The 18,633-nt window shown below is 41.8% G+C and overlaps 1 protein-coding gene across 4 annotated transcripts in view; it reads left to right on the top strand.

Moving 5' to 3' along the window:
• The first annotated feature begins 660 nt into the window (after nucleotides 1-660).
• Nucleotides 661-18,633, top strand: part of usp6nl (USP6 N-terminal like) — an 89,933-nt gene continuing 71,960 nt past the window's right edge. The window contains exons 1-2 of one of the 4 annotated variants that reach the window (XM_047389788.1): nucleotides 661-859; nucleotides 12,451-12,557. In XM_047389788.1, the coding sequence (XP_047245744.1) occupies nucleotides 12,554-12,557 (4 nt within the window). In that variant the 5' untranslated portion in view covers nucleotides 661-859; nucleotides 12,451-12,553. Of the gene's footprint in view, nucleotides 860-3,443; nucleotides 3,461-4,484; nucleotides 4,671-11,033; nucleotides 11,053-12,450; nucleotides 12,558-18,633 lie in introns of those variants that run through there. The other 3 variants (XM_047389791.1, XM_047389789.1, XM_047389790.1) reach the window with 3 other exon arrangements.

Here is an 18,633-nt window from a genome sequence, read left to right as displayed (position 1 = left end):
CAATAATTTGTGGTATGACCTGCTAACTCCATGTGTTGCTTCTCAGGACTTTAACAAGTGATGAATAATCTTTGTGTATCTGCTAGGAGTTCTGAGTTAGATGTATTTATTAAATACAGGAACAATATGTGACCTGCCGTTCACTCAATCTGAGGTCGATTTTTATTTTTATTCACATTTTAGTTTTGATGCATCTCTTCTTAATTTAAGGTTATCCAGGCCTTTTTTTTTTTGTCTTTATGTTTTAATTCTTCTGTTTGCTGCATGCAGATTCATGTAAGTATAACTGTTAAATCTCAGTGGAAACATTTAATCGGTTTAAATCTATAAATAAATAAATATATACCTTAGTTTTTTTTGTTTTATTTCAGATGATTTAAACTTATTTGATTTACTAAGACAAGTTAAACATTTTAACATTATTTTGGATCATTGAATTATTCATTTAATTGCTTATTTTTATCTCTCTGATTTCAGTAGTGTTTGGTTGGGTGGTATATACATCAAACTGATGGAAATTAAAAGAGAGTGCAATAATGACAGTTTGCCAGCTTTTTTTATTCATAATAAAAAAAAAATGTCTGCGGTTTTGGACAGATAAACTTGTAGAAACAGGTGCTGTTTATTTTGCAGGTGGGACTGCAGCAGCCTCCAGCCGCTGGGTTCGTATCAGCCCGGCGGGCGGCGCCTTCTGCTACCTGGCCGGGATCCTGGACGGCTTCCCCCACACAGAGTTTGAGAAGTGCTCCTGACTTCCTGGTGCGGGACCATGGATACTCACCGCTAACACCCTGGGAATAGGAGGGGATTTTATCCGCCGGCGATGTGAAGGAAGAGGAGCCTTCGAGTTGAGAGCAAGGTGAGCGGTTTCGGTGGTTGTGCTGATGTCGGATTGGACGGGAAACTTGTTCGGATCCCTGAAACGAAACGCGGCTGTCAGTCAGTCGGCAGAGGGATGGTGGCGCTGCTGCGGGGCTGGGTGAAGGTGGCTCCGGGAGTGAAGTGAAACATGGCGCCGGGGCTTTTCTGCATTTCGCCGGGCGTCTGTGTGAAATGTTTTACTTTGTTTTGTTACTGTGAAGAAAGTGTGCTTTATGTTTTATTATTTAAACTTTGTACTTATTTGTATTCACCAAGGCCTACCTAGCCACCCCCCTCCTGCTACTGTCGAGCTAGCGGGATTTAGCTAAAACATTTCCGGTTAGAGCCTTCAAAATAAAGGTACGCGCATATAACTCATTCCAAAGTTTATGTTAAAGTTGCGCCTAAAATTAGTCAACCCACAGTGCTATTTGGGCTAAATATTTTCTAGTGTTTGCAAACAATAAGTTTTACAAGAAAAGTTTACATATTTAAACTAAATACGCTGCTCAAAAAAATAAAGGGAACCCTCAAATAACACATCCTAGATCTGAATGAATGAAATATTCTCATTGAATACTTTGTTCTGTACAAAGTTGAATGTGCTGACAACAAAATCAGACAAAAATCATCAATGGAAATCAAATGTATTAACCAGTGGAGGCCTGGATTTGGAGTCACACACAAAATTAAAGTGAAAAAACACACTAGAGGCTGATCCAACTTTGATGTAATGTCCTTAAAACAAGTCAAAATGAGGCTCAGTATTGTGTGTGACCTCCACGTGTCTGTATGACCTCCCTACAACGCCTGGACATGCTCCTGATGAGATGGTGGATGGTCTCCTGAGGGATCTCCTCCCAGACCTGGACTAAAGCATCCACCAACTCCTGGACAGTCTGTTGGGGGATGGAGCAAGACATGATGTCCCAGATGTCCTCAATCGGATTCAGGTCTGGGGAACCGGCGGGCCAGTCCATAGCTTCAATGTCTTCATCTTGCAGGAACTGCTGACACACTCCAGCCACATGAGGTCTAGCATTGTCCTGCATTAGGAGGAACCCAGGGCCAACCACACCAGCATATGGTCTCACAAGGGGTCTGAGGATCTCATCTCGGTACCTAATGGCAGTCAGGCCACCTCTGGCGACCACATGGAGGTCATGCGGCCCTCCAAAGAAATTACACCCCACACCATTACTGACCCACTGCCAAACCAGTCATGCTGAAGGATGGTGCAGGCAGCAGATCTCTCTCCACGGTGTCTCCAGACTCCGTCACGTCTGTCACATGTGCTCAGTGTGAACCTGCTTTCATCTGTGAAGACCACAGGGCACCAGTGGCGAATTTGTCAATCCTGGTGTTCTCTGGCTAATGCCAAGCGTCCTGCACGGTGTTGGGCTGAGACCACAACCCCCATTTGTGGACGTCGGGTCCTCATACCATCCTCATGGAGTCGGTTTCTAACTGTTTGTGCAGACACATGCACATTTGTGGCCTGCTGGAGGTCATTTTGCAGGGCTCTGGCAGTGTTCCTCTTGTTCCTCCTTGCACAAAGGTGGAGGTAGGGGTCCTGCTGCTGGGTTGTTGGCCTCCTACGGCCTCCTCCACGTCTCCTGGTGTACTGGTCTGTCTCCTGGTAGCGTCTCCAGGCTCTGGACACTACGCTGACAGACACAGCAAACCTTCTTGCCACAGCTGGCATTGATGTGCCATCCTGGATGAGCTGCACCACCTGAGCCACTTGTGTGGGTTGTAGAGTCCGTCTCATGCTACCACGAGTGTGAAAGCACCACCAACATTCAAAAGTGACCAAAACATCAGCCAGAAAGCATCGGTACTGAGAAGTGGTCTGTGGTCCCCACCTGCAGAACCACTCCTTTATTGAGTGTCTTGATAATCACCAAAGATTTCCTCCTGTTGTCTTTTCTATTTGAACAACAAGATGTGAAATTAATTGTCAGTCAGTGTTGCTTCCTAAGTGGACAGTTTGATTTCATAGAAGTTTGATTTACTTGGAGTTATATTGTGTTGTTTAAGAGTTCCCTTTATTTTTTTGAGCAGTGTACTATTGAACTATAATAAATATATTATACTATATATATTAAATATAATATCGTCTATTAAATATTAGAGGAATTTTATACAAAGTTAACACTGAATCCTGCTTTCAGTGACTACTGCAGTTTCAGATTTTGTCAACCATCAAAACATAATTCTTCGTAAGAGCATACATTTGGAAATCAGTTGAAGGAACCTTTTAATCAGAATCAGAATAAGAGCTTCATTATTTACACATGGACTACTGATGGTAACGTCCCAATGTATGTTAGATATATGGCCGATACCATGGTGTTGCACAACAAGAAAAAGAACATGAAAAGACAGTTAATGCCCAGAATGCTCTTGCAGATGCAGTTAGAATCTTATTTCAAAAGTTTAAAGTCAAGGCAATAGTTGTTACGCCACCTAGTGGGAGAAAGAATAACCTACCAACAGCTGCCAACCAAATTCTGGAGGAGGTAGATAGTCAAAATCCCTCAACTGACTGCAAAAGACCTGCAGCAAGACCTGCTGGAGGTGTTCTTCGTGTCTCACAGTAAGATAGTTACTAAACCTTGGAGGGCTCCATGCCTGAACTCCAACACATTCACCATGACTAGCCCAAAAGCACAACAAAGGAGGAGGAAGTATGAAGTATACACTGAAAAAAAAACACCATGCTACAGCAATGCATGGCGGTGGCTCAGGGATGCTCTGGGGCTGCTTTGCTTAATCTGGCACTCGAAACCTGCAGTGTGTAGAGGACAAGATCGATTTATTCAAGTTAGTCAAAAGGTCTGTGGTTTTTTTAGCTCAAAGTCCACTGAGGCTCAGTTTCAGAAGAAGTCCTGGAAGGTACCAATGTGGCTCTCATGGTCCCCTAATTTGAGTAAAACCTCTGGTGGGATTTGAAGAAGGTGCCTGAAGTACACAAACCCAAGAATCTGGATGAACCCGGGGCCTGTGGTCAGGAAGACCTGGCTGCATGCACCTTGTGAGAAGTGGAGTTTTAATGGAGTAGTTTTTATGGAATGGTCATAGTAAACGAAGTGGGAAAAACATCATGACTGGAGTCATTAATAGAGACATAAAATGTGTAAAGAACTAATATAATATGCATATAATTAAATGTTTTATAGAAGAGCTGATGTATTAGTTATGATACATAATATATTCTGGTATATTTACTGAGTCGATGTGTTTGGTTATGGTTTGTTAGTTGTTTTTAATGGATTTCCTGATTTATTTTGTGGCGTATATGTTAAAAAAAAAACAAAAAAAACAAAATGTCGCATTTAATATTTAGCGCCCAAAATGACAGTTATTATTCTGCAGCGGTCTTTAGCGCTTACAACTTCTATTTTTAAAATTACGGCAATATGAGTCAACGGACATGCAGTAGTTGAGGATTTGAATATCAATAAAGCGTACTTCCGGTCGTAAATTGTACTCATCCTCCTGCAGCGTCCTCTACGCGGACTGCTCAACCAATCAGCTCTATCGATCGCTTCCATGAGGATCCGTGTGGCTTCTGATTGGATGTGCCAGCTGCCAGTCATGGTGATGAACTCGCAGCTGCTCCTGCGCTTTTATTGAAACGAGGACTGCGGTTATGGTTTATCTCTTTTTACTTTAAAGCCATAATTCATGCGGATATAAACTGCGGTTCCCGGATGCGGCTTTTAATTGGACTCTGTTGTGTAAACTTGACCCGTATGGGATGCTTACTGCCTCACGAAGCAGAATAGTTACCTTTTTGCAACAAGGTACGTCAAGATGGCGGAAATAATAGCATACATCGACTGGTGTTCTTTCAAAATAAAACCTATAAACTAGTTTATTTCAGACAAGTAGAGTTTACTTTAAGCTAACCATATTTATTATGTTAAATATGATCAAAAAATACTTATTATAGATCATCTAGGACTATAAGAATCAATTCAAAGCAGATGGGTATTTTATTTTGTGAATGTAAGTTTTATTGTGGTAACGGGATAGGAAAAATAAGGTCAGCGCTGCGGGTTTGACACTGTCCTATCCTACTTCAAGATAATGCGGCTTAAGGCAGATTTACAATTTGAAAACACAAGGTGTATGTTGAAGGTTGGCTCAAACAGCTTTATTATGAAAGCTTTCAGTTTGCTGAGAAGTTGGATAAAAGGTCAATAATCCCCCGGAAACAGCTGAAAGAGGGTTTCTTGTTTTCTTCTTCAGGATGTGTCAGAAATCAGTACACCACATGCAAGGATGTGTCAGGGTCAGACTTTCTGCTTTATCAGCTTTTGTTTTGCAGCTTTGACACATTGCCCTGCATCTCCTTTCAGGGATCGACCTCATCCTTGCTCTGATTTAAAATAGAGATAGGATGCCGGGAAATCAGATCAACATTCCAAGGGAAATTCAAGTCAGGTTTGGAAAAAATCAAACACGGACAACGGGAGGAGAACATTTTTACCAGTATGAAAAGAGGGATTACTAAAACATTCCTGTCTGAACCTTACCTTCAGGTTTTATTTGAAACTTTCAGCCCAGGAACATTCATAAAGTGAGCTAAATAATACATTTTTTCAATAATCTAAGATTTTTGGAAAAAGTCCTGAAGCATTTTGATGGGGTCAAACATGTCAGGTTTCTGCCTTTGTTGTAAACAGACAGCGATGAAATTGATAAGGATGCACAGATAAATGACTGGCTGCAGTCTTTATTCCCTGACACTCTGTAAACGTTTATCACTGCAGCGCTTCCAGGTTAGAAGTCCGATTAGACCCACTGCTGCTGCTACATGTTTTCAACATCTGACCTTTTCTCATAGAAATCCTGCTGACTTTTATACAATGTAGCATTTTAGAGTCCAGCTGAATGTGAGCCCCCCCACACTGCTGATTATTGTTGACTGTATTTTTCCCACAATTCCCCATCTATTCTTAGAGCTCTAACATTTAGATAATTACATCATACGTGCAGACCGAGAGTCTGCAGTTTTAGGTTGTTACCCACCTTAAATTATCCAAAACCTCTCCTTCCTTTGCACAGTGCCCTGCAGAAATATCCATCACGTCTGAACTTTTTCATATTTGTATTCAGCTCAACTTTGGCTGCAGGTCTTTTGGGGTTTGTCTTTTTTGAACATCTAGACTGAAATCTTTGTCCATTCTTCTTTGCTAAGCAGCTCAGTCAGACTGGATGGATATTTGCTGTGCACACAAATTTTCAAGATTCTCAGTAGGATTTAGTCCTGTACTTTGACTAGGCCCTTCAAAAACATGAATATGCTTTGATCAAAACTATCGCACTGTATTTCTGGCTGTATGTTTAGGATGGTTGTCCTGCTGGAAGGTGAACCCCCAGTCTTCAGTCCCTGTCCGTGCTAGAGAAGCATTACCACAGCATAATGCTGCCACCACCGTGTTTCACAGACAGGATGATGTGTTCAGAGTAATGTGCCGTGCAGGTTTGGTCTCATCTGACTAGAGGGCCTTCATCCACATGTTTGCTGTGTCCTCCACATGGCTTGTGACACATTGCAAACAGAATTTCTTATAATATCCGTAGTCCATAAAAGCCAGATATTGTCAATGCACAAATAAATATTGTCAATGCACAAATAAATTGATTTTCCCACCTAAGCTGTGGATACCTGCAGGTCCTCCAGGGTTAACATGGACCTTTAGGCTGCTTCTCTGATTATGCTCTGCCTGTTTTCAGTTTAGTTGGATGTTCATGTCTTGGTAGGTCTGCAGGTGGTCCACCCTCTCCCATTCTCAGTTGATGGGTTGAACAGAACTCTGTGAGAGGCTCAAAGCTTGGGGTATTGTTGTAGAACCTAAACTTCTTCAGAACGTTCTCCCTGACCTGTCTGTTGTGTTCCTTGGTCTCCATGATGCTATTTGTTCTCTGATGTTCTCTAACAAACCCTAGAAGCATCATTAAGGGGAACCAACCATTGGGAAGCGGACCAAAAGCTCCCAACTGGAGAGCCTGGACACTGAAGAGAGGCAGTAGTGGGGACGCCCAGACGCCTCGAGTCTCCCGGTGTCAGCAGCTGTTCCAGCAGCATCAGTCAGAAGGCTGCTAGCCCTAAGGTTCCAGCCTCTATCAGGCGATCTGGCTGGAAGGTTCGGTTTGGCTCAGCTTCTTTGCCCAGACCCGATACCGGCTCGCTATCCAGCTGTGATGACGGACCAGTATGGGTCAGCAACCGAACCCGCCGAATTAAAGGTGCTGGTGTCCACCTACACGCCAATCACTAAAGTGGATAAAGGGCTGCGCCTGTAATCACAGGGTTACCGTACAAAACAAGTGTTTGTAAACCATAAGTGGCCATGCATAAAATGTTGTTTTAATGCTAGATAACAGAACCTGTTTTGTTAGAATAGCAATTAGGACACTCATGCTGGCTGAAGATTGGATCTGAACATGTTTTCACCAAGAAACAAAAATCTGTGCATTCCTGTTACAGATCAGCACCAAATGTTGTCTCTAAAACACTAAACCTCTTAGCTCTACGATGATCTTAGGAGAAAAAACAAACTAATCTCCTTTTTTTAGAGATAAGAAGCTGTTTAAAGCAAGTTTTTACAGAACAGAGAAAATCTCATCAAGTTTAGTAACAACAGAAGGGAAAACATAAAGAAATGGAGATGACTTATTATTTCTGTCCACTAATGGACCGTGTTTGAAAAAAATATTTTGCCCTTATAGATTTGTTTTTGTTTTCTGTTACACTTGAATGGTACATCATATCATAAAACCAAATGTTAACATCGCCAGAGATAGCCTAAGTAAATAAAAACAACAATTTTTAAATGATGATTTTATTTTAAGGCTCTTCAGACCAATCTGGACCCCTGTGGAAACGTAATTATCACACTCAATAAATCATGAATCAACTGTGATCAACAACTTTTTTAAATTCAGTTTCACAAGTCAGACCTGATGACAGACAAACCAGTCGAATCAGGAAATCACATAAATGGAACCTTCATAACAACATGAAGTAGGCTCAAATATCTCAATCAGCAACACATCAGGCTCCGATCTTAAGAAATTCAAGAGTAGATGAGAAACAAATTCATTGATCTGTCAGTTTAGAAAGGATTACAGATCCATTTCTAAGGCTTTGGGTCTCCACAGAATCACAGTAAGAACCATCATCCACACATGGAGAAAACATGGAACAGTGGAGAACCTTCATAGGAGAGTCTGATCTACTAAAATTACTTCAAGACAGCATGAACGATTCATTCAGGTCTTCACAGATGAACCCAGAACAACATCTAAAGCTCTGCAGGGCTAACTGCCTCAGTTAAGGTCAGAGGTTATGATTGAACAATAACAAAGAGAGACTGGGCAACAATGGCCTCCATGGGGGAGTTCCAACTCAGAAAACAGGGGAGTAACAGACCCTTAGCATTACACATCCTCCACCATGCCAACCGCTGTAAAGACACACTCTCAGATGCTGCAATTTGCTGCACATTTGCTGTGTTTTGTTGAGTTTTAATAGTTGTCTTGAACTTTGTGCGGATTTGTTTGGCCCGGCTAATCTCCCCGCACCCCAACCTGGTTGGGTGATGATTCTGCTGACCAACAGTAACTTTTTAAGGTTGCCTGAAAATAAATGCAGTACAGTTTTATCTTGAGGTGTTAGTCTCAAATGCGTAATCAAATACCCCATCAGGCTGTCCCGTAGTTGGTGGCGAGCACCACTGTCGGATCTGTGGCTCCGTGACGGAGAGGAAATGGAAAAAGCTGGCAGTCATCTGGGTCAGCCGCCACAAATGAGTTCATCTCTCCTCGTGTTCCTTTTCAATCTGCAGGGTCTGCAGAGCTTCTTCAGAAACAGTTGAATCAATCTGTGTGTGTGTGTGTGTGTGTGTGTGACAGGGAATTGGTCCGCTTGTCGCATGGCTTCCCAGAGTCAGGATTCGTGGTTCTGTGGGTCCGTTACTGGGCAACAGAGACTGAGTACAGATAGAAATGTACCCTTTATACATGAACCTCGGCCCGTTTGGGCTTGCGTTTGATTGCAAAAATAAATATTCTGGCCCCTAAAGAGACTGTCTAGATTTTTTATTATTTTCTAAGAAGATTTTTATAGGTTTAAGGTTTGGGGACTGAGAAGAAGGTTAATCTGGTGTCTATGGTGATGTGATGAGATGTTTTGAATCATTGTTCTGGTAATATCCACCAGGTTCTTATTTCAAGGAGTTCATAATCTCATGCTCTGTAACAAGGTTCCCAGGGTCTTTGGAAGAGAAACAAGCCCACAGTATCACAGATCCTCCACTGTGCTTTAAAGTAGGCATCTTTTTTGTTTTATCTGGGACCCACCTGGAGTGTTTGCAGCTCTGTTAGTCCGATCTGACCAAAGGACATGGTTCTGGTAGAGTTCAGCTCCACGTGTTTGTGTTTGTGATGGTAGGAATATATTTTTTTTCAACCAACCAGTTGGAGACAAGGTGACCCTGAGATGCTGTTCTTTCCTACAGTTCTCCAACAGTGAGACCTGGAGATGTTTTTCTTTCCTCCATCAACATCCTCGAATAGTTTAAAACTTTTTAAAATGATTGCTCTGACAGTAGATACGGAGTTTAGGTGTTCAGTTTAAGCATTTCCTGATAATGAAGATCCTCACATATCTGGTTATGATAATATCCACCAGGTTTGTATTTCAAAGAGATCATAATCTCATGCTCTGTAACAAATGTTCTCTTGTCTTCCCTATTTTTAAAAAGTGGCCTCTGTGTCTTGCTTCTGTGAGAGAAAAAATGCATTCAAATCTGCTAAAAATGCACACAGTTAATCTGTGGATGTAATCCACATAAAAGATTCCTGTAGAATCTCAGTCTTCCTCTGAAGGTATGCAGCTGCAGCCCGGTGCATCTGAGCTGTGATGAGGGTGCAGCAGAAGGTGACTGACTTGGCAGAGGAGGTAGCTCGCCTACATACCAGATGCACTCTGCTCACACAGGACTCCTGCATTCCCTGACTGCTGTCCAGACCTTGGCAGTGAGCTTTATTGGCTCGCTGCAGCGCCCTGGCTTTTAATGGCCGGCTTTAGAGCGTCAACACTCCTCCAGATGCAGACTGTCCTGCTGGACTCTGCATGTTGGACAGAGGAGGAGGGGGGGACCTAACCTGATGTCCACTGAAATTCAGCCAGTTTCTGTTTATGAAGGCTGATGTGGATAATTGTGGAGTAAAACTGCAGCCAGCTGCTCAGTTACCGATCCGATATGCCACTTTGGACCGGTCCCAGGTCGGTGGATAGTTTATTCCCATCACAGTGATCTAACCTGCCTGGTTACTCTATAAACAGTGAGAACAGTAGTTACACTTCCTTCATAGCTGCTCACATGCTGAGTTCAACACGCCCAACAAAACAGGTTCAGTTTCTGTAGCAGCTCGTTGCTGCAGGTTTTAAACAACCTTCAAGCCTTACAGGAAACTATAATTTAATGTCCTTCTTTTAATTACATCAGCAATAAGTAAAGATTGTATTAGATTTATTAAATAGGTCTTATTTAAGTTTATTGCATTGTGAGGACATTTGAAGATCCAGACATTTTGTGCTCTTCTTTATAAAACCGTTTGACACAAACTGGGGAAGTGTGTCGTCCTTCTGGATCCTGAGGTACTTCACTAAAATATGTTCTCATTTCTTTGTTTGGCTTTCAGATATTTCCTGCTACCCTTTAAAGATATAATTAAAATGATTTCTGAGTCTTGTTGAAGCTTTTAGACGTGAAACTGGTTCTGCTCGGTATTTCTGGCATGTTTGGCTTCTTCTGCAGGCTCAATTTGTTTGCTCTGATTGGTCAATGCTGCCCGTTTCTTAACGCGACAAGTGATCGGGTGAAATGATCAGCATTACTGTAGTTCAGTTCTTGAAAGTCCTGGCAGTTTTCCTACATTATTGCAGCCTGACATTGTGGGCTCAGATTTTGGTGTTTTCAACAGATCTGGGGTGTGCAATGAACATGGGTTTCTTCTGGCTGAATGAAGTGAAGCTCTGATCTGCAGGTTGTCTCAGCTTGGAGCAGAGAAGAACATCATGTTGGATCAGATCTCAGGTCATCAACCAGGAAACGTCTAAGGTCCCACTTCCTCTCCAGAGACTGGGTGGCTAAGAACGAGATATTTTAGGTCAGAACATTATCTAAACGAGGTTTTGTGTGGAAGACACAACCTCTGTTACTCATTTGGAGAAAAAGAAGTGAAAACTGACATTTGGAGAAGACCCAAAACTGTTCCTGGAACTGTGGAAAGTACAGCTGCAGGCCTAATAACTTATAGAAAGGTTAATTTATTTCAGTTACTCCATCCTAAAAGGGAAACAAACACATTAAAAAGGCCCTGTTGATATCACCACACATTTCATTACATACAGAGTGAAATATTTCAATAGTACGGCTATGAACTGTACAGTATCTGTACTTGATCAGGGGCCTTTTGCTTGAATTATACATCAATGTAGCGTGGGATGGAGGAGCTCAACCGATCTCAAGGCTTGTCCAGACTTTGTGAATTTCCCAAAAACTCTTAAATCATCTTTGCTTTACTTTTCCCCCAAGACTGCTGTTATTATTGTTGCATATGGAGCTTTTTCTGCCAGATTTTTCCTGCCACTTAACTTTCCATTAATATGCTTCAATGAAAAGAAACAAACACTAAAAATCTGTCACTAAGTAATGAATCTGTATGATATGCAAATTTGCATTTTTAGATTTAATTTAAATTTAATTGACCTACAGTCAAGGCCTGTAGCTGCAGGATCTTCAGTCCTTCATGTCTGCAGCGCTAGGCTGGAGGACGACTTCAGCTCCCCGTCACCTGCATCATTTCTCCTGCTTTCCTCTAACTCCTGCAGACGGATCAAATTACCCACTATTACCACATGCTATCATTAGATTACTGTAATTTTGTCCGGCCGTATCGGGTTGGTGTGGATGGTCGTTCACACACACAAACACACCAAGCTGGTAATATATCCGCTGCCATTTCGATCCCAGGGAAGATGTTAATTACCAGAGCCTCATCTTTAATCAGCCACATGTGTGAAGGCATTCAACGCCATGTTTCAGTTTTTGTTTCGTCTACAAAAATCTCAGAAATATGATATAATTCAGTTAAAAATCTTCAGAGCAGCAGGAGATGTTGAGATGACATGCACCCAGTCTTTGCCTTATTTCAGTCCCTCAATGTGCGGAAGAAGAAGATAATGTTTGTTTTAAAATTTACATCTAATTCTGAAATCTTTGTTCTGAAAAGATTTTTAATGTCTAAGTTTCAGAATCAGCTTTATTGCCAAGTTCATACATACAAACAAGGAATTTGCTCTCTGGGTTTTTTTTGTTGCTGTTTTTGTTTAATAAGATATATTTATGCATATATCTTTATGTCCTTAAATATACATATATACAAAGGTGCTTTTTAGTCACTTTTTACTCAAAAAAAGTCAAAAAGTGTTAAATGTTAATGTTAAAAACAGTTTTTCTGAGGGCCGCAGTGATTCAGTTGTGTTTTCCTTTGTTTCCTCCTCAGGTCATGAGTGCTGTTCAGAAAGGCCCAGTGGAGATTAACCTCACCTGCCCAAAGCCCCGCCCCACTCTGGCCGTGTCCGGCCCCCCGCTCCGACACTCCCACCATGAGTAAGTGGAGATAATAACTTTCTTTTCTCCATCTGCTTTCTATTCTATTCTATTCCAAATTTACATGCTCAGAACATGGAGGATGATTCGGACTCTGTTGTTTTTCTTGCTATGAGACGTTTAAAACGGGCTTTGAAGGTGTACATTTTTCTAAATGATCCAGTTTTTGATGTGAGTCGGTTGTGGTTGTGTGGTCCGCCCGTCCATTACGTTCAGCTGCAGGAACGTCTGTTATAAATTCAGAATAAAGTTGATTTCTGCTTTAAACATTGTCCTAAACAGAAGCGAGAACTCTTCACATTAGTGTTGAAAATGTGAAGTTTCTCTTTAAAAATGTTCCAGAACTTGGTCACAACATTTGATCTGTTTTTCCTGATCAGAATCATCTCAGAATGCTAAGCGGGTTCCATCCACGGTGTTAAGGGCCGAACAAGCTGGACCCGACGCTGCATTGCTCCTGTTTGGAGCAGTCATGCTCCATACAAACCCATCACATGTTTTTGTTCTCTTCATTTTCTATCCTGCTGTGCAACATAATTTATTGCGCATGAGTGGAGGGTTAATGTAGCTGTTGGTGGGTGGTTTGCATGGCGGTGCTCAGGGGGTTCTGCTATCTGAGATGGTTCTTGACATAATTTTGGTGATTCTGTAGCAGATTCAGCCTCCCGATGGTAGGAACATATGGTAAAATGGCCTGTAAAGTGCTGCAGCTCTCAGCACCTCATCCTTCATCAATCAAACAGCAAAGCCTGATGGGAGTGCATTCGTAACGGGCTGAACACTCCATCAGCTTCCTGCGCAGCTGGATGTCATTGCAGCTGCAACGGCAGGACCTCAGTGTGTGTCATCTACGGAGGCCAAACTGCAGCATACTCTGATAATGTCCCGTATGTTCATTCACACACAAGTTCCCTGCAGCAGAAGAGGGAACGTTTTCATCACAGGGTGGAGGGTCCTGGTGAACATGCAGATGAAGACATGGTGTGATCAGTGCAGCAAAAATGTGCAGGAGTTCATTAATTTAGATGTAAAAGATAAAGCCAAAAGTATGGATTATTGCTGCATGATTTTCTGTTATTGAAACCAGAGAATTTACATAAATGCAGCTTACATTGTAATTTATTCAGGCTGGGAGGCAACAGGTGCATAACAAGCTTCCTACCACACTTTTATTAGGTGGTTTTGGGTCTTTGCAGAAACTCCCAGAAAGTCTTCTGCAGCCTCTAACAGGTTTTCTTCTAGGATTGTCCTGGATTTAGCTCCATCCATCTTCTCATCAACTTTGACCAGCTTCCCTGTTCCTGCTGGAGTAAACATCCCCACATGATCACTTTGGGAACAGAATTAAATCCTCCACCATGTGGGAGAGGGGTGTCAAGAGGTTGCTGGCTTTAAACTAAAATCACAAATGATTATATTGGGAAATACTTTACCATATGAACTACAAACTAAGTATTCAATACTTGTAAGTTCTCGTAGAAATTATTCCAGGGGCCACAGATGACCCGGGGCCACATTTGGGACACCCTGATGCAGGCCAAACAAATCTGATCGGACCAGAGGACCCACGTTCAAACTGCAAACGGGACTTCTTCTTTCAACAATGTTTCTTCCTGTTTTCTAACAAACGATTGAACAGAGCATTGCATTTACACTACTTCGCACAAAGGTGGATTTTACATACTAATTAGGGGATATCTGCATGCAACTAGTTGCATTGAATTTTATTTAGGGGTATCATGGCAGCAGGGGTTGTAGTCCACTGTATATTTATGCTCTGCTTTGTGTTGCTGATGTTTATGTTTGCAAGAAAAAACCCCAAGGGGCTTGAGTGCTTTTACAAGGCGCTGTATATCTGTGTACCGAAACGGCTGGGAGTGGGTTACTGGGTAAAATCCAGCACAAATGAGGCACTTATTGGAAGGTGAACCACTGCATAAGCTGGCTGCATAGAGGATTGGTTCTCAATCTGCTCCATTTTCACGCTCTTCTGACAGGTGCATGTGTGTTTATTTGATGGATGAAAATAGAGGGAAGATGGATTCGCTGAGTTGGATAACAGCAGGTGAAGCTAATCATCACTGCATGATGTTTTATACAAAGCATTAATGCATGCTCAGGTTGAAAATGCTGCCTTTATTAAACAGAAACCTGAAACTGAAAGAATCCAGAAGTAGTGATTATTAAATCAGGGAAGCTGATTGTTTTTGTTGCTTTAATGTGACCCTAATGTTCTCAGAAAGCAGCAGGAAGCAGCAGGAGCTCTGTGAAAAGGTCCTTTATGTCTTCCATTATTTATCCCAACCTTTGATAAACTCACTCCCTCGCCTGTAGATGGTTGACGATGTGGATACCCGGAGCTAATTACCTTAATTACCTCCTGCAACATACACTCAGATCTCCACAAAGAGACGCTGCCCTGAGGCCAGGCCAGGTTTCTCTGCTTTTAACAAGCCTCTTAGCGAGGACAGATGACTCACCCTGGATGGTCGATTCTTCTATTTTTGTATGAGTAAAACAAGGGGAAACAGAAGAAGATTAGAGGTCCGTCTTAGAGCTGGTTCTAATTTCCTTGGGTCTACTCTTCTCTAAAGCAACTTCATTGTAGGCATATGAGCCACCAGGGTCTTTATTTGGGATTTATGAAAGAACAAAAACTTTAGCAGAAGGTTTCTGATGGACATATTCGGTACCACATAACTGCTAACTCTGCAAGGCAAGATTAGGGAGATCAAGGAGTGAACTGAGAAGCATAGAAACTAAATGTTGTGAACCTTTGTTTGGTTCTGGAAATGCCAGGGAAACAAGTTTGTGGGAACCTGATGGGTCTAGTTGGTTCATTATTAACAGTAACTCTGAAATCAACTCAGGCCTCAGGTCTTCCTTCACTCACAGACAGATAAATCAAAGAACGGGAAACTCATTGGATGAAAGTTACCCGAAAATAGAGCCTTGCGGAACCCCACTTTTGATCTTTGTTCACAGAGAAAAAAGTATAAATGAATAAAATAGTTATAATGAAAAATGGATTAATACCCAACTATCTGTAAATTACTAGTTGGGATATAATCCATTTTCCAGGTGTCGGTCAGAACTCTGGCAGCAGCTTGTTTGATGGTTCTGATTTTTTTTTTAAAGAACCCATTATACCGATCTAAACTGGAAATAAAAGTGCACGTCTATTTCTTTGGGTCCTGTTTTGACAGGAAATCTTTAATCTTTCAATGTTTACAAAAATGTAGTTTGCAGATTTAGTCAGAAGAGTTTTGCCTTGTTCATTTATTAAACTTCATATTTGGAAACAAAACCAACAACTTCCTTATTTTCCATGTTAAACTGAAGGGAATTCTGACCCATCCAGTGTTTGATGCTGCAGACAAATTGTCAGAAACTTTAAGGGACTGTCATCAAGCAGCGACAGAAATATAAGCTTGTGGCAGTTTATATAAACGAGGAATACGACTGACTGGGAGCTGAACTTAGTATGAGTTGTCATGAACCTGCTTATTGGTTGATTTTAATCACAGCTTTAACATAATGAATGAATTGGAGGCATGGAGGTGCAACAACTCTAAACGCATGAAGGCAGTCATATGGTCAGATGTCTTCCCCTAGTAGTGCTGTAGGCCGTGGGTTATTTCCTTTGCTCTGGCTGCAGGGTTTGTGACTAGATCTTTGTGTTCATATAAGTTCTTTTAAAAAGCAGAGTTTAAATGTCTTCACAGAAAACATAACCTTTTTTACCCGACCAATGCTGAATGAAGCTGGATCCATCCGTACGGTTTGGCCTAAATGCTCCCGGCTCTCTAAACTATCAGGTTAATTGGGAACTGGCTAATTAGCTGTTGCTGTTTATCTGCTGAGTCCCGAACAAAAAACCACACAGTCTTGCAGGCTGCTCTGACGCAGATCTCTACATCTAAGAAGCTCGTCTTTATAAAGAACAACAGTGATGCAGCTCTTTCATGTGTTGTGAATTGGCGCTATATAAATAAAACTGAATTGAATTGAATTGATGAAGAGTAATAAACCCAGAATGATAAAACATGAGAAAACATGCTGTGTAACGTTTTATTGGTGCTGTATAAAAAACAGAGTCAGTTTAGAAGGTATAATGGCTCCACAACAGGTTGGGAAAGGATCAGTTTAGGTTGTGCTTTAAAAACATTCTATGGGAAATACACAGAGGTAATGCCAGCTCTCTCAGTTATTCTGTCCAGGAAATTATCTGAACTAAACACAGCGCCGGGCCAGGAATACCTTCTATGGAAAAGAGACAGTCAGCATAGAGTTAAAGGTTGTTTCTTTGTTTTTGACAAAATGTCATTACTGTTCGTCCAACCTGTTGTAAATTCTCTAAACTGACATTTTGCTGCGTTTTCTTGAGTTTCAGCTGGTTTCTAATATTAGACACAATAAGGTTAACATTTATAAAATACCCATGTGAATGAGCATCCTAACTACCGGTCTGTCCACATGTCCTTCACCTAAATTCATACCTTCATTCGTCCCTGTCACAAGAAGACTGATGTCATCTGGTGGCGTGCATGACATGCAGAGAGTCTGCCTGAGGTGTAATTATCTTGTCCTCAAACCCTCATCTGGTCTCCATCTGCTCAGCTTGGGCACCGTTAGCTCTACCTTACGCTGCAGCGCACAGGCCAAACAGGTTGTTACCCTTTCCCATCCAGCCAGACCCGCGGTTCTGATTGAAGCTTGTAAACACGGTTTGTGTTGTCTCGCATGCAAACATCTGGAGGCACAGGCGTAGAGAAGGTCTGTTGGAAAAGTTCCCTTAATGCCACAAATAACTAGGTTTTAGTTCTTCAGGGGAGGTGTGGTGATATCAACAGGGCCTTTGACTTAGTTATGTTGGGTAGATGTCAGCTTAAGGCCCTAACATGTCCCTGCAGCTCCTGTCATTTAGCAACCTACTCACTGTAGCTCCAAATAACTCCTCCACATTGTTCACAGTGAAAATATGTTTAATAGTGCCACTAATGTAGTTGTGCAACACAAGCAACAGTGGTTGTTATGGTTGCCTCTTGATTTCCAAATTGCTCCCTGGTGTTTCCAGCTATTTTGGCTTTGTTTTTGTTTGTTCGGTTGCACTTAAAGGCCTCCTCTGTTCTGCTGTTAAAGACATGATGACACATCTCTGCTGTGCCTCAGCACATTAAGGGCCTCCCTGCCCACAGAATCACTAAAGACTAGTTGCCAGAAAGATTGGGAAAGCACCTGAGGAAAGAGGTCTGTTTTGGTTTATTGCTGCTGCACAGGTCGGGCTGGTTTATGAGCCCGCTGCAGTTCCTCCAGTCCTCAACCAGGGTTTATCCCCTCCAGCTTTCTCTGCTGGGAATTTGAACTTAGCAATAAACTTTAGTGCAGATTTCCAACCAGATGACAATCAACGCAAAACTCACAGTAGCAACATTAGAGTATTTTCCTAGCACCAGTAAAACAGACCGGTGTTCTGAGTGCGCCATTTTGTGGTCATCATTTTCACAAACTGCATTGTTTTGCTGGCTGTTTTATCAGCGTCACACAGATTCCACTGAAGCAGAAGCTGTCGAGATGTAATTCACTTACCACAGAGCATAAACCATTAGATTGATTATCTCTTCTCGGAGAGGTTCCTCCCATTCTTCTTTAAAGCCACATGACTCTGCTGTAAATGGCAGCGATCTGAGAGGAATCTATACTCCTAAGCTTCAGTTCTTCCACAGTGAAAACTGGTGGTTGTTTAAAAGCTTTGGTGAATCTTTTCTGTTGATCACGTCTCAGCAGATTGAACTTGTCAATTGGTTCTGTTGAAGGACTTGTTCCATTTGGACTAAAACCTTTAATTCATTTATATTTATATAGCAACAAATGTTGCATCAAGTCACTATAATAGTTTATTATTCTAATTGGTTAAAAAGTTTGCTACCAAAGGACACCCGGCAGATTGCAGAAATCCCTCCTCTTGATCAAGCATGAAGCAACAGCGGACAGAAAAACTCTCCTTTCACAAGAAGAAGCCTCCTGCAGAACCAGAACCAGGCTCAGTGTGAGCAGCCATGGGGGTTTGAGAAGA

This window comes from Girardinichthys multiradiatus, chromosome 17, assembly GCF_021462225.1.
Source record: "Girardinichthys multiradiatus isolate DD_20200921_A chromosome 17, DD_fGirMul_XY1, whole genome shotgun sequence".
NCBI lineage: Eukaryota > Metazoa > Chordata > Actinopteri > Cyprinodontiformes > Goodeidae > Girardinichthys > Girardinichthys multiradiatus.
Note: the sequence above shows the minus strand (reverse complement) of the source record. Positions and strands in the feature narration are given on the sequence as shown.